At 35.3% G+C, this 16,839-nt stretch overlaps 1 protein-coding gene across 1 annotated transcript; it reads right to left on the bottom strand.

Moving 5' to 3' along the window:
* Positions 1-4,967: 4,967 nt before the first annotated feature.
* LOC129254778 (uncharacterized) lies at positions 4,968-16,155 on the bottom strand. Its single transcript, XM_054893299.2, has 7 exons — positions 15,981-16,155; positions 10,808-10,906; positions 10,327-10,382; positions 9,922-9,978; positions 9,012-9,132; positions 8,362-8,534; positions 4,968-7,829 (listed from the first exon to the last, which is right to left on the bottom strand). Exons 1-7 carry the CDS (start codon positions 16,015-16,017, stop codon positions 7,776-7,778), a joined length of 597 nt encoding a protein of 198 aa, XP_054749274.2. The 5' UTR covers positions 16,018-16,155; the 3' UTR covers positions 4,968-7,775.
* Positions 16,156-16,839: the final 684 nt, after the last annotated feature.

Here is a 16,839-nt window from a genome sequence, read left to right as displayed (position 1 = left end):
ATTGTTAAAACGAAAAAAATATTTGCCAACGTATTATGTTGCTTGTTAAAAATGTAGTTGTAGCGATTGTTGTTGTTGATGATGATGATGATGTTGTTGATGATGATGTTGTTGATGATGATGATAATGATGATGATGATAATTGGGTTTATTTGGACAATGCAAATGCGAATGAGATATAGAGTAAAATAACAAAAGAGTAACAGTGTGGGGAGAGGGGTAGTGGCGATATTGAGATAGGGAACGAGAGATAGAAAGAAATAACAAATATATATTTAAAGAAAAAAACTAGCGACCCAGAAGGACAATGATTATAAAGAGAATAAAACAGAGAGAGAGAATAATGAAAGCTCATTTCTTTAAAAAAAAACATTGAGTGAGCATACGTCATGGATGAATATTTGCGACAGATGTATTTTGACCCGGGTCATGAAGCAAGTTTTGGAGGGGTAGATAGATTATATAAATTTGTTAAATCAGATGGTGTGCATAATCTTTCTAGAAAACAAATAAAAAATGGTTGATGGGGGTGGATACGTATACACTGCACAAACCAATAAGACACAAATTTCCAAAGAGTCGCGTATTTGTAACGGGTATTGATGAACAATGGCAAATGGATTTGGTAGATGTTTCTCCATTAGCATGATTAGCTCGATACAATGCGGGACATAGATATCTGTTAACGATTATCGATATCCTTTCAAAATATGCATGGATTGTACCACTGAAGAATAAAACGGGGGTTGCTTTGGTAAAAACCATAAAAAAAGGTTTTTAGAGAGGGGCGGCAACCCTTACGAATTCAAACGGATAAAGGAACAGAATTTACCAATCGTCAAGTGCAGTCGTTTTTCAAAAAAAAGGGGGATAGAATTTTTCACCACAGAAAACGAAGCAAAAGCAAGCGTGGTAGAAAGACTAAATCGCACGATCAAAGAAAGGCTTTATAAGTATTTTACGCATAAAAACACCCGCAAGTACATGTCTATTCTTCCCAAAATAGTGACGAGTAATAACAAGAGTTATCATAGATCAATTAAAACAAAACCTAGTCTTGTTAATAAGAGGAATGAAGGCAAAGTTTGGAGAACGTTGTACAAAGACGCCCCTAAAGTAACGAAGGGTCCACGAGAAAAATTATCAAAGGGGGACCGTGTCCGCATTAGCAAGGCAAAGAAAACATTTGAAAAGGGCTATTTACCCAATTGGACGGATGAAATTTTTAACGTTAAACGCCGGAAATACAGAGACATGCCTGTATACGAATTGGAAGATGATAAAGGGGAAGCAATCAAGGGGTCGTTTTATGAACCGGAGGTGCAAAAAGTAAACAGGCCAAAAGAGGGCATTTATCGTATTGAAAAAGTGTTAAAAAAACGAAAAAGGGGAAAGAAAATGCAATATTTTGTTAAATTTGTCGGATATCCCTCTGCGTTCAATCAGTGGGTGGATGAACTGAATAAAACGCATTATAATTGAAAAAAAGAAATCATTTGTAACTTCAAACACCATGGATATCGAAGATCAGTTTTACGTGACACTGCCGTCAAATAATTCTATGAATTATTTTCCGAGTAATGTTGTTTCGAGTTTTAAAACAAAATTAGCCACGCCATTGACATTAAATGGCTTTTGGGAGGTATCGATCGTGGATTTAATTTACCCTTTTTCGTGGTTTAATGTCAACAGTAAAAACAATAACTTCAGGTTTTACCAAGAAAATCAAGAAGTATTTTCAGGGTTTATACCCTCTGGGTATTATCGTGATATAGATCATGTTTGCAATGCTATCAAAACAACTCTACCCGAAAATTTGCGCAATAGGGTTGACTTTATGAGAAATGATAATACCGGCAGAGTTGATATGTCACTGGACCCCTTTAGCAGTTTATGCTTGAGCGAGGGGTTAGGGCAATTGATTGGGTTTGGTAGTGAAATGATAACTGAGGAGTAATTGTAGCAATTGTTGTTGTTGATGATAATGAGGGAGGAGTGCAGAGCATCAAGGGTATAAGTACTGAACATAATTTGGAAAAATAATCACACATTCATTGTGACCAGAGCCAGAGCAAACGTCTCACAACGATTCAAAGACACCCCTAAAATAACGAAGGTTCCACAAGAAAAGGGTGATCGCGTCCGCATAAGCAAGACAAAGAAAACATTTGAAATATTTTACCCTTCAAACACATAAAAGTGCAAAACAAATCAATAATCTTTATTATAACTTTTTCTGAAGAAAAAAAATCTTCAGCAGACGTTTTATGTGGTTGTTACAACTGACAGTGGTTATCGCAGGTACAAAACCGATTCTAGTTACCAATATAAATGAAGGTACGTGGTTTGGAAAACGGGAGGTAACTTGAGGTAGATGTGGGAAGATGGAAATGGTGATCGTCCTCATATGTAAAGATATGAAAGAAAATTGGTATTAAGTATGGACATGCCCATAAACGGGTTATGGTAAACCGACTGAAAAGGGTGGTTACCGTATTGGGGGAAAATGTCATTACAAGCGAAAAAGAGGAAAAGATAATCCTTCTACGTTCAATCAACGAACATGACGAATAGATGAACTGGATATAGGCCATAGACATCATAATCAATAAAATGTGTCGATTTCGTGTTCGAATGACTAATCATGTTATGCGGAAACGATACAAAAATCTCTACCCGTTACTTTCTTTGGATTGGGAGTCGAAGGAACTATATAGCCCTACACCCCGTTATATCATCACAACGAATAGACATTCTAAATAACGTTTTGCAAACCAGACAAGCTTTACTGGAGGTGGAAAGGTGTACCAATAGGCTATATTACAAAATGATTTACAATCATGACTTGCTTCGCTCTCTCGCACTGAATTTAGTTAAGTATGTTCAAAACAACGAGGGAATAAGTAAATTTGAATAAACTCGATGAAAATGATTTTTTCCCCGGAAAGTTAACACTTTATGACTTAATGTATTATGTAGTCCTGAAAAAAAGAACTGTTCGAAAAAAATGCCTAAAACCTACCATTCTCACGATAAATCACATTTTACTGACAACTCCATGCACGAGAAATACAGTTACTAAAGCCAGGCGCTAAAACAGTGATGATGAATACAAATCTTACCTGAAGTCAGAATCTTATTTATCAATTTGTTAGAGCTGATGATGAATTTAGGATTGATCGGCACAATCGAAAGGGTGGAAAGTTTATCAGTCCACTGCTGCACATTTCTCCAGGAAATGCTGGTAACATGAGAATAGAAACGAATAGGTCAAAGAAATGCTCAAGGGCTGCTCCATATTGAATATGAGATAGATGTGTGTCCATTCGTCAAATGAACCAACTATTTATACCCCTTGCATCCCAAACATTTACAGCCCACTCACAACTAATATCCCAATGTTAATCATTTTCCGTCATACCTCTCTTATCACTTGGTACACATTCATTCTAATCATTGTCAATGCGTGGGTATAATACTCCTCGACTCAAGCTACCTGCATTTTTACCAGGTATATTCCTGCTAACTGCCCTAATCTCTTGTACGAACTTCCGTCTGATCCGGATTTTATTACGCACACTGTGATTTCCTTGAGTCTCCTCAAAGGAGACTGGCGTATCAATAATTATTCTTTCTCTAAACTTCTCTTTCCTATGCTATGTAGTTTCATAGGTAAAATTACAAAGAACATTGATCATACTTTATGTGGTGTTAAGTTCTCAGAGAGCTTAATGATATTTTAATAATTGATGCACACACAAAGGCATGAATCTGAACCCTTTTCTTCGGGGAGTGATAACCATTAACAACACAGAGCCTGAGTTAACACACAAACATTAAAGGAGAATGAAACCCTTGAAACCAGCTGAATCCATATCAAAGAGAAAAATCAAAGAAACATATTGTTGAAAGTTTGAGGAAGATTGAATGAATAATAAGAAAGTTAGGAGCATTCGAATATTGAGATCACTAGTGCCATGTAGATCCTCCCAACGGCAATGCGACCAAGATCTGTGATATCACACACGTACAACTCCCTCATTACTTTAGTACTTATTTCACTTATATTCTCACTTTTATAGAGTCTATCACAAGGTGAGGTGTTTTCTTTATGAGATGACAAGTACAGAGGTTTCACAACATTATATCATTGATGAATCGTTTGTCATATGATTAGAATGAGCAAAAAGAGATGTTTTGGGGTATATTTTCAGTGTCCAAATGGGAGAGTTGTACGTGTGTGACATCACAGATCTTGGTCGCATTGCCAATGGGAGGATCTCCATAGCATTAGTGATCTCGACATTCAAATGCTCATAACTCTTTTATTACTAGTCCTATTTTACTCAAAGTTTTGTTGATCTTATTCTTTGATTTTTCTGCTTTCACAAAAGCTAACTTGCTCCAAGAGTTTCATTCTCCTTTAAACGATCTTAGGAATGGTTAATCAGGCACCGATCGGGAAGGGGGAGGGTTGATAATTTTCAATTTTTGTCTTGTTTGGGGTTTTTTCTTGTCAAAATTTCTTTTTGATCGTCACTAAGGTGATGGAGACCTTTTACTTTTTCAGTATTAAATGCTGCATCCACCCCTGGTTACCATTAAAGTGTTTCTCCCTGAGGTAATGGGAATTGGGAAGGGGTAGCGATTTCAATTCAATAAATAAGATCAATGAAATGTTAATTTGTAATGATTTACAGAAACAAACAGTGTTAAAGACATTAAAACACATTTGCATATTTCCTCAAAGGGCTCATAATACTCCCTTTAATGAGACCAAGAGACTTCATTACATCAACCACATAACTTTGATACTACTAAGTTGACTCCAAGGCGGGGGGAGGGGCTGGGTTATTGTAATAAGTCACAAAAGGATACACATCGTACATTTAACATTCACACAGTTCACACAAAATAATAAATAGTTTAGATAAATCGCTCAAGGATGCAACAAATCTTTCAGGCAATTTCAATCTGTTCATGTATCTATTTATTCAAAGCAACGGACAATAGCGAGCAGAGGGTAGCATTAATTGATTTATGGTGATGGATAATGATTCATACATCCCGAACTTACCAATGAAGAAATATTTCATGAAAGGTTAAATACTTCCAAATCTCACATTTTGACTTCCTGCATAAAGACTGGATAAGGAAGCTCTCTTATACATGTAATAGCAATTCAGTGTACTATAATTTTGTATGTTTCCTTTATGCAGTGAACATGTCTTTTCATGGAGCAACAATTATCTTGGTACCTACTGTCAACCAACCCAAGTTATTTTGTATCAATGGCAAATATAGGATTTCCTGGCAAAAGTCGGGAGTTTATAAATATCATTCAGATTAATCTGTGTCTCTTATTCAAATTTGTTGGTATTTGTACTCTCTGGGATATTTCAATTCAGTATTTCCTTTTTCTTGTTTTTAAATAGATGGAGTTTAAACTAGAATATATCGGTACTTCATTTGAATTAATTAAGTGTGTTTTTAAACCTTATTTTTATTCTATTTCAAATAGCAGGATTGTCTGACTGCTTTAACCTTTTAATTCACATAGCAATCACATATCCTAATGCAATATATTAAAAAAAATCGGGAAGCAAAATCTTTGAATTAAGCGGGGCAGAAGATTGTAAGGATTACTTCAGGTATCAAAACAAATGCTAACAAATGAACTATGTTTGTAAACGAAATATTTCAGTTTACAATTAATCCTAAACTTGTTAAAGAAAATAAAAATCTCCTGGCATTAATCAGCTTTAAACTGAGACGAAATCAATATACATGAACATTATTTTTTTAATGTATCAGAGACAGGGGAATATGCAATTGGGTTTATGGACAATTTTCCTCCTATTAGAGTCTACAAAGATAGCCATCGTGTGTAATAAAAACTGTAATTAGAATGAACAGAAGCATGAAGAAAAAAAACCCTAAATAGAGAAGATAAATAAGAAGGGTCATAAGAACAGAAAAAATGACCCCCCCCCCCCCGGGAAAAAAAATGAATGAATAAATAAATTTAATTCATGGATGAGTTACAGAGATTGTGAGAATATATTACGATCATTACCATTTTCAAACATTGCCTCAGAATTTCATGGCTAAAATACAAATAATGAAGTATAATACTTTCAACATTTTAATGTTGTAATTTTTTTTTATCTAATAAAGAAATCAAAACAACTAATGCAAAAACCAAACATAAGATTTTTTTTTTCATTTTAAAAATACTGTTACTACTCCCTGTTGAGACTTTCAGATTGCTATTTTATGCCAACTCATATCTGAAATTGTCAACCAATCACTTTAAGTACTTAACATGTGTACATAAAAACCTAAAGAAAAATAATTAGGCACTTAATTTGATACAAAAAAAAATGGAATGATTTATACACTCAGAGAGTATAAACAAAAAAATAAAAGTAAACAATACACTCTGAAAGAATAAACAAACACAATGGATGAATTATAAATATTCTTCATATTAGAATGAGTTTAACAGAACAATAAACAAATTATGATAGAATGAATTACACAATATAGTATCAGCATATTAGAATGTATATCAAAATCACACACAAATACATTTCTTCAAGTTTTTAGATATTTCACAGCTGTCTGAGATTGCAACAAGATGTATTCTCAACATTTCTCTTAAAAGTCTAATTTTAGCACACAAATTATTTAAAAGGAGAGAAAGTTTTGTTTCACAATTCATATAATATACCATCGTCTTAGAATCTGTGAGATCATGCTTTACATTTACAAATAATTTCAGTCAAAATATGAATTAAATTTAAGACTTATAGTCTTAAACCCTGTCTGAACCGTTGCAGGTTGATTTAAATGCATATACTTACATGTACACCATGGTCAAAATATCTCCACAAACAGACTTTACAAGTTCATTATGCACCAATCACACACATGCAAATTTACCACTCCCTCTGGAATACTTCAGTCAGACACCACATTGCTGTCTACTATGCTTAATGAAATACATTTGAGTTTTTGCATCCACCAAGATTTTATCTCACATCTGGGTGGCGGGTGGCAAAGAAATTCATAAAGGGATTTCAAATAGGTCTAATGCACACATCGCATGTCATACATTACAACATACATGAATCTATGGTTGGCAATCCTGAGAAACCTCAATCTTTGTGCATAATATTTCATGGCTTTTAAGAAACAGCTGTTTAATTGAATTGGTCCATATGGAAAATTACTCTTTGAATTACCTAATCATGATCAGAAATTTGTATTGTTATCTAAAACATAATAGTCTTCAGAACTTATGATCATCATCATTAACATGATTATAATACAGATTTTCTATGACTTTAAATCTTGATTTTTTACTATATATATTTCATTTTTCATATACATTTCATATATTTGATAAAGATGATATGACGTGAAAATTATGAACTTGATTGAATAAAAGCTATCGCAAAATGAATGCCAGTTTGGACGTTGTACTTCCTTTATATTCATTTCTTAATATACATAATGTGTACATAAATATATATATTTGAAAAAAAAGGCAGTTTCATTTTTTGTGCATAAGTTCAGATCATGGGCATCAGACAAATAGTGCATATCAGTTCAAATTACCTTTCAGTACTTGCCATTTTCTTGTGAGGATTCTCATGCAGTCCAAAATGGCATGTCCTCCACTTTGTTACCCCCGTATAAGAGGAAGCTCATTCTGTGAGCTTGAGCTATCCATTGTTTATAAGTAATATCCATGGTCATTCTTGGATGTGCTACTTGTCTTCATCCCTCGTCAAGTACAGTATGTGGGAATAGACAAAGTGGGACTGAAAAAGCAAATTTGAGAGGAGAACAAATCATATAATGCTAATAAAGATGGAACCATATCCTAAAAATAAATATCCCTATATCAATGTTCTTTTGATGGCTCCCACTGATACACAGTGGTTTTGTAAAACAATTTCTCAGCTTCTTCAACATGATCTTTGAAGGTTTGCCTGGTGGTCTCCCACTCACACACATCATCTTTTTATGGCCCATAATCAAGAAAGAATATTCTACTCTCTGTCTCTAATCATTTTCTTACCTCTTAACTTCAATTATCTTTCATTTTATTCTAACAAACCCTTTTTAGGAGTAATAACATGGTGAATCACAAACCGCATCAACATTCTTTAAAGTAAGTCAATCCTTTACAATAATAAAAATGTGTAGAACCAATTGCCTTTCTCTTTTGGTATATAAAGTGCATAGCTGAATCTTTATTAATCTTTATGAAGATAAACAGGAAATTACTTAAAGTTGTTGTCCCAAGCAATATGGAAAATGAATACATCCAGGTGCTGAGCACCGATTTACCTCAACTGCAAAAGCAAACGCCCTGCCAGTACTGAGGAACGCAATACCAGCATACTGTACAGAGATGGGTACTCTTAACGTCTTGCCAAGGACACCCGTATAGTGTGCATAGAGCCAAAGAGGTAGAACAAATAGACCTAGAATAGTGAATGTCCCAAGTGGTGTCTTGAAATCTAGGTAGATGATATGAAATGTGAATAAATTAAGTGATAAATATAACATAATTAATATCATCATCATCTTGTTGATCATTGGTGATGACATCATCAGAATCATCATTACCTCAACTCATCATCAATAGCACACTACCTCTGCCATCATCATAGTCATCGGGATCTGCAATTGTCATCCGTCATTTTCACCACTTTCATATCAGCAACATCATCACCATCATTAAGATTAGATAATGATGTTGATGCTGTCAATGCTGCTGCTGCCGATGATTATGATCAGACTGATGATGGCAGCCATGATGATGATGAGGAAGCATAAGAATAGGAATGCATTACATATACTGCGTATCTCTGTTTAGCCCTAAAATTGACCTTCAGGGCAATGTACATTTCAATGATGGAATCACCCAGACTAAAGCTGTCTATTGCATTGAATCCATTTCAAAATCCTCTGATCCCCTTAAGTGTTTGACTTACTTTTTTCCATAACTTTGCTAACAATCCATGGTGCTTGAACTTTAGTTGTTTTCCACTGAGCACCCAGACTATGTGTACAGACAAACACTAACCACTCCATGGCTGCTATGAAGTAACCCCACTGAAAAAAAAGACATGAGAAGAAAAAGAAAAATGATTAAAATAACATGAAAGATTAAGGATACATATCATTATTGTTTTCATGAACCATCCCAAGATACAAAGATGAAAATGAAATCTTAAAATGTTGGCTCTTGATCTTTGGCCATTTTAGTGGGGGAATAGAATAGTGAATAGTGATTTAATAACTGTCAATACTATGATAGCTTAGGCATTTAGTGAGACCATTAAAGGCAAAAAACGTTGTGTGAATAAATTTGACAGACTATTTCAAAATTATCAAAACATTTTTTTTTTTTCATTTTTATTTTGGCCTTTTGGGTGTGAAATCGTGCATAGGCCTAGTGTTTAGGACATTTAGCGATTATTTCAGGATTGTAATTTATGGATTCTATTAAAAGGCATTGTAGTATTCTAAGACCATTTTCATCATTTTGTTCAATGGTAATATTGTGTATCTGAATTTTGTGAAATTCATTGTGTAGTATTTTGCTTCAATGACAAGATGGTTTATCAAGTGATCTTCTGCCGAGTCTAGACTCTTTACCTTGAAAAGGTTAAGCTACTGCACCATGTCAAAAGGGAAGACTATTAAACTGAATATACTAAAGTGACAGAACAGCCACATTTTTCACTCTCCTAATTAACACTTTTTTGTTCCAGACATGCAGTTTTGTCTACTGAGCAGCAATACATTTATAATATGAAGAATAATTGCATTTTCCAAAATAAACAAAACACTGAAATATAAACCATGCTTGCACTATTAAGAGAAGTGAAAAAAACATACCTTGAATAATCTGCACCATAGCATACCCCGCCCTAGATTGTCGATAACAACGTCAAACTAAGTGGAAAAGACAGCGAAAAACAACAAACAAAAAAATTGAGATAAAAATAGAATTTAGTTATGAAAATAAAGGCTCAAAATTATACATTTTCATTAATTCATACATCTTGTGCTTCTTAAAATCGATAACCAAATTCTTTTACTGGAAAATAAGATAAAAAATAAAGCTTCCTTGTACACATTATAATGTGACCAAAAATGTTCTGCCTTCATCATCTATTGTACACTAAAAGCCAAATGGTAGTGATTTCTTTTTTCATTCAACAAAATAGTACCACTATGAAATAAAGTATGGTGACTGAATAAAGAATATGGTGTCAAAATACTAAAGGAATATACTCATACCCAGGCACCAAATGCTGAGGTCTGTTTAAGCTTTCTTGCCAGTGCACCATCAAGTCCTGAAAATAGAGAGATAAATAAAAATTTCACTTGATCTGCTCATTCAAAATCTCATGCAGCAAATGAAAAGCATCAAATGGCAGACTGTAAAATAGTATTAATTTAAACTTGAAGGGCCTGTGCACCAGCAATGACTCCAGTTCCAACCCATTAATATCTGGGTAATGACTTTTTTGTCTAGAACCAACGCTTGACAGTGACAAAACTTTCATTTCAATACCTAGTCTATGCATCGTAAATGAACTAATGGTAGACGTCTAGCGAAGTCACTGGTGGACAAGCAAAACAGGTCCATGTATTTGACAGGATAAAATGGTTCCAGGCTTATTTTTAAGCTTATTTCTGAATACAGATTGAAAATGCAACTTTGGAATGTATAATTTGCAAAACTATAAAGAGGTCTTTTGAGAAACCAATAACTCACCATCAAGTATTGACTGAGCAAGGTAAAGGCTAATGAAGACTACAGCATTTGTAGAGTAGAAGAAACAGCTACTGAAGATCAAGGCCAGACGGATGTACCCTGTAAATTATCATGAAAATTGTTCCCTGCATGGTTACATGAATAGGCCTAGAAGGCTACAAATATATATTATGGTAAGAGTTCTATACCCCCACTTAAATTGATTTCAAACAATATGGAGAAGATTTAGAATAATTATATTTAGCCCTAATCTAGAACATTTAAGATGGAAAAGTAAAATAAATGGCTCTATTCCATCAAAATTTCATACAGGATTGAGCATGCGTGATTGACCAGAGCCATCAACTTATTAAGTCAGAAAAAATAAAATTCCTATCATTTCCTATCATTTCATAATCTCTCAAAACACTTCTGCTATCAGCGTTTTCTCACAGGCATAGTGTTCAGAGATCTTAACTGCAGTACCATTAAGGTGAGTTCGAATCCCAACCGGGGCAAGTTACAGAAAAAAAAAGATTTTCAGAGTGAAACCGAAAGTACACCAGAAGTCTCAACCTCACTTTTTTTTTGGTGAGGGGTACATATGGAACTCTTTCTTATATATACTCATATTGTTGTTTTATTGTCCAACTTGGTGGAAATTCATCTTGTTTGCATGCATGAATACAAAGTATCACAAATAAAGAATATATACTGTATACATAAATGGTAAATTGCCAATTCGTCCACTCACCACATGGTCTACTTTCATTTAGTCTAATGCTATTCCATCTAACAACCACTTGGTCCAATCATCACTTCATCAAATCATCATTTGTCTATGACTATTTCGTCTGATAACCAGTTGGTCTAATATCCATTTCATATTCATTCATTTTCAAAATTTACACTTAGTCCAATTAGACCAAATGGTATATTAACCAAATGACTATTGGACCAACTGGTTATCAGACGAAATGGTGAGTGGACGAATTGGACTTTAGACCATGTGAATAGTGGTCGAACTGATGGTAGACCAAACGATAGTAGACAAATTAAATTTGCCTTAAGGCGACCGCACACCTTACGACTGGTCTCCGACCCGATTCTAGAATAAAATGTAGTAGAATTTGATGATAATATTGAGACTTGGAATATCTTACTGTGTAATATTCTAAATCATCGTACGAATACCTATGATCAAATTTGTGACTGTGCTATCATCCTTCTTAGAATAAAAGCGAATTTAATATCTAGTCGTAATGACGTCATAGCAGTCGTACGATTGGCTACGATTTGAAAATAATTTGGACTTTACTCCGAAATAAGGGCTTGCAATCTTTCAAAATGGTTATAATATTATCATTTCAATTAATTTTAACCTCAAATAAAATGATATGTTCCATTCACATCTTCAGAAAATGAGCAAAATGCGATTTGTTCCAAAATCGGGTCGCAGACCAGTCGTAAGGTGTGCGGTCGCCTTTAGACAAATTGGAAATAAACCTACATAAATCAATGTGCAACAAATACAAATTGTTGACACCTAGTTACAAATTCTTTGCCGGGATATTTACAAATCCATCCTTAATTTATAAATGAATTAATTACAAGAGTATCAGAGAATATATTAGTATTCAGTATTATGATTAAATTTTTTAATCAATTCGAAACTGCTATTTAAATAATAGAATTATCATTCATCAGGTCATTGAAATTCATTTCAAGCATAATCTCAGACCGATATAGGTCTATTTCTGTCAGAGATATGCTCCGCTGAGAATTTGTCTGGCTCCATGGTATCCCCTCCATCAATAGTCCGACAACGGCCATTGGGCTTTCAATAATAGCAGGGCCCGCTGGGAGAACAGTTTTCGGAACTGAAGCGGCTTCCCTGGGTAAATATACCTGTATTATTATTATATTATTATTATAATGGTGGAGGTTCAACCGCACTTATCTACAGCGTCTATGGGGAAAGGTGCGCTAGCCCACCCTCCTCGATTACTGCTTAATTCCAACTTTCGATGGGCAAGAAGAGTGCAATAAAAAGAAAATAATAGTGAATATAATCAGCTTACCAGTCCCTTCCGAAATATGCTAGAAAATACCGAATTTGTATGACTAACATTCAGGATCAGGTTCTTCTTCGATCATTCGCCGTCATGTTTGTAATGCAGTGCCAGCCAATCACGTTCATGTTACCATTTTCCGTTCATGAACTGACAATGGAAACGTGAATGTGATTGGCTGGCGCATTCATACGCTCGGCTGTATTACAAACATGACGGCAAACAATCGAAGAAGAACCTGGCTGATCCTGCATTTTTGTCATAAAAATTCATTATTTTTCAGCACATGACTGTTTCGGAAAGGTGGTAAGCTGATTATACATTATAAATATTATTTGCTCTTTATAACTGCACCCCTTTTTGCCCATCGAAAGGGAGAATTAAGCAGTAATCGAGGAGGGTGATCGAGCTCACCCTTTTACGCTGTAGTTAAGCAGCGGTTGAAGATCCACCACTACGAGCCCAATGGCCGACATCAGTCTGTGTAGGACAAAAAATTAGAAAATGTTTTAAAAGAACAGCGGATATATCAGTCTAGCAAAATCTCTACTTTGGCATATTCACATTAATCCTTATATTATTGTTGTTTTTTGTAATGATATTGTCACTATCATTATTATTCATCATTATCATCATCATGATCCAGGGTGCTACATAACTTTTTAGAAGCACTTTCCCGGTTGGGCAAGTAAATTTTTAAATAGTTGGAATATACTTGCCCAAAAATCTATTTCACTTGCCCGAAAAAATCCTTGAAAAAAAAAGTTTTAACTCTTCAAAAGAAAGTATTGTGGTTTTATAAACCATTGAACTTTTTTTCTCTCTTTTGACATGAACTGATGAACCTTGTTATTGTATGACTTTTTCCAAAGTGATTTTATCTTGCCCACTATGACCAAAATTAGGGTCGATATTCACTGGCGTAAATCCGTGTTGATGGGTGGGGGGGATGACTGAAATATTTTGGCATTTTTTTGCAATCATGTTTTTAGATATGCAAGGAATTGTCATTGATATGTCCACAGTGGCGACCGTGGGTCACGGCATGGGGGGGGGGGCACCAGCAAAATTTTTGAATGACTGAGTGAGTGACCTAATAGAGACATTTTAAGGACAATGTCATTAAACGGATATGTATCTCACTGATCAAATAATGCGAGCGCGAAGCGCGAGCTGAAATTTTTTTATATTCACACTTAAAAAGGGACATTATAATCATGATAGGTACCTGTCTCGCTTAACAATGCGAGCACGAAGCGCGTGCTGAAAACTTAGATAATTCAGACCTGAAGTGGGGCATTCTAAGGTTTCTTTGTAGGAATTAAATAGGACCAAATGATGCAAGCGCGAAGCGCGAGCTGAAAATTTTTGATATTCAGATCAGAAGAAGGGACATTTTAAGGACTGATTTTAGGAATTCATGAAGAGCAGACATATCTCACCAATCCACTAATGCAAACGTAATCACGGACAGGAAATGTTTCATATATATGAAGACCTTAACATGGGGCAATCACTTTTGAGTCATGAAAAAGAAGCATATGTCACTACATAAAACAATGATAACTCAAGTGCTAGGAAATATATTTGGTTTATATTGACTTGAAAACGGGATGTTTTAGTACAACAGGATTATATATCTCTTTAAACAAACAATGCGAGCACCAGGAACAATGAAGACGTAGGCCCTGGGCAAATTATGTTTCATAAAGTTATGATAAAAATGTTTCTTATGTAATGTAACTTAACATAGTTATAATATAACATTCTAATGAATAATATTTTCTTCTTTCCCACTACGTTTCTCTTCCTTTCTCCCTCTTTTTTTTCCCTTTCCCCGTTTTTTTTTTTGGTCAGCCGATGGGGGGGGGGATGTGCCCCCCATGTCCCCCGTAGTTACGCCACTGTATGTCCATATGGCAAATACCTCTCCAATATTATTATCTTTTTTACCCCATGATGGTTTAATGGTTTTATTAGAGATTACATTCAACAAATTTTTGACATTCCATCTTAATCCCTTCCCAAAGACCCCAACATTGATGAATTGGAAGAAACGGGGGTTTCTCTTCAATGTTATAATAATGACATAAGTATTTCGTTTGGAAATGGTGAACTGGCTCTTTATTTGCATTTTATGATTCAATAATATTATTTTATTTGTTAAGCTGTATTTTTGGAAGAATTTTCACCAATAAAACAATTATCTCTTGTGATTTTTTCCCCATTTCTTTCGTAAAAAGTGGGGGGGGGGGATGTTTGTACAGGCCATCCCCCTCTCCTCGAACAGTGGGGGGGATATATCCCCCCCATCCCCCCCGGGATTTACGCCAGTGTCGATATTATATAAAAAATATCGACCCTAAGTTTGGTCATTCCACTGTGAGAATATTGCTTTCTCAATTCGGGCAAGTAGTTTTGGTCTTTATTTCAAAACACTTGCCCGACTATAACTTTCAAATTAGTTCAAATCCAGACTTGAAACATTTTGGCACAACCATCCTCTGAAGTACAGACCTTACCAAACTCCAGACCAAAGATAGGAAACTCAACGAGGGGCACATAAGCATATTGCTTTACATCTCAACATTTAAGTAAGTAAGTAACTTTTACCTGCCCTGGCCAATAGGGCAAGTGCTTATGTAGCGCCCTTTCATCAACATCGTTGTTTATTGTCAGACTCTCACTCAGTCTCACTGTCTCTGTCTGGGTCTGACTCTTAGTCTTACTTAGAGTTAGACTTCAGGAAATTAGGACTCAGGAGGTCATGTTTGTTACAACAATATTTCAAAAACAAAACAATTTTAATTGTATGTTGTGTGTTAAATAGATCCAACATAGATCGATAAGGTTGTTGACGTTGCACTGCAAATGAAAGTCTGCAATGCAGCAACAGCACAACTACCCAACCAATATATCGTGCCAAAATCATGAGTACGAGGCTTTAGTTTAAGAGCGTCTACGCCAGAGCTGTCGGGGAGGCAAGCGAATCCTACTCGGTCAAAACACGGCATATGATATGACAGACAGGGCTGAACTAAATAAAAACTGTTTTCCCTATCAGATTACATAAAATATATCTTTTGAAATGGACACAAAACTAAATTGTTTCATAAACATACCAATAATGTTGGGGACATACAAGAAAACGGAAGTCATAATGTAGAATTCTAGCAATAAAAAGTCTGCGAACGAACCGTCAACTCTCTACGTTCTTAGTTAGAGTTAGACATCACATCCCGGCTCCAAGACCGGCATGAAGTTGGTTTGATATTCGATATTCGATATTCAAACTGTGAAGTTGGTTTGATATTCAGGTTCGATATTCAAACGCATGTGAAGTTGGCCCAATATTCGATATTCGATTTTCAAAAACTAGGGGGTTTGAAAGCTAATTAGGGGATCTAACAGGTGCAGCACGTCTCGCTCGGGCAACCATAAAAATAATGGCTTGCCTGCCCTCCCCTGCCCTAGTACGAGAACATTGAGGGGACAAACGTCAGTGAAATAAAGGGCATGAAACTTTTAATTTTTGACTTTTTTTTTCGAGGGCACCCAGGGATATCCCGACGGCTTAGCCGCGGGGCAATCAATTATCCTAACTTGTAGAACTCGACTCGGGCAACAACATAAACACTTGCTTGACCAGGCGCATGCAAATTTAGGGGGCTCAAATTAACAAAATTAAAGGAACAAAGGGCTATTTATCATATTTCTTAATTTAAAAAAATATTTTTTTAAAGGGCCCCCAGGGACATCCCGACGGCCTAGTCGGGGTAACCAGGCATCCTAACTTGTATAACTCGATTCGGGCAACTAGATAAACACTAGTTTGACCCGGCGCATGCACATTTAGGGGGCTCAAATTAACAAAATTAAAGAGAATAAAGGGCTATTTAGAGCATTATTTTAATTTAAAACAAGTATTTTTTTCAAGGAGCCCCCAGGGATATCCCGACGGCCTAGCCAGGTAAACCACGT

Source organism: Lytechinus pictus, chromosome 2, assembly GCF_037042905.1.
Source record: "Lytechinus pictus isolate F3 Inbred chromosome 2, Lp3.0, whole genome shotgun sequence".
NCBI classification, from domain to species: Eukaryota; Metazoa; Echinodermata; class Echinoidea; order Temnopleuroida; family Toxopneustidae; genus Lytechinus; species Lytechinus pictus.
The sequence above is the reverse complement of the archived record's forward strand: the minus strand, read 5'-3'. Positions and strand labels throughout refer to the sequence as shown.

Coding starts and splice junctions, on each gene's coding strand:
- LOC129254778 (XM_054893299.2), bottom strand. CDS start 16,017: ATGACTTCCGTTTTCTTGTATGTCCCCAACATTATTG. Junction 9,133..9,921: donor TATGGTGCAGATTATTCAAG/GTATGTTTTTTT, acceptor CTTTTTTTTCAG/TGGGGTTACTTCATAGCAGC. Junction 8,535..9,011: donor TAGCAAAGTTATGGAAAAAA/GTAAGTCAAACA, acceptor TCATCTACCTAG/ATTTCAAGACACCACTTGGG.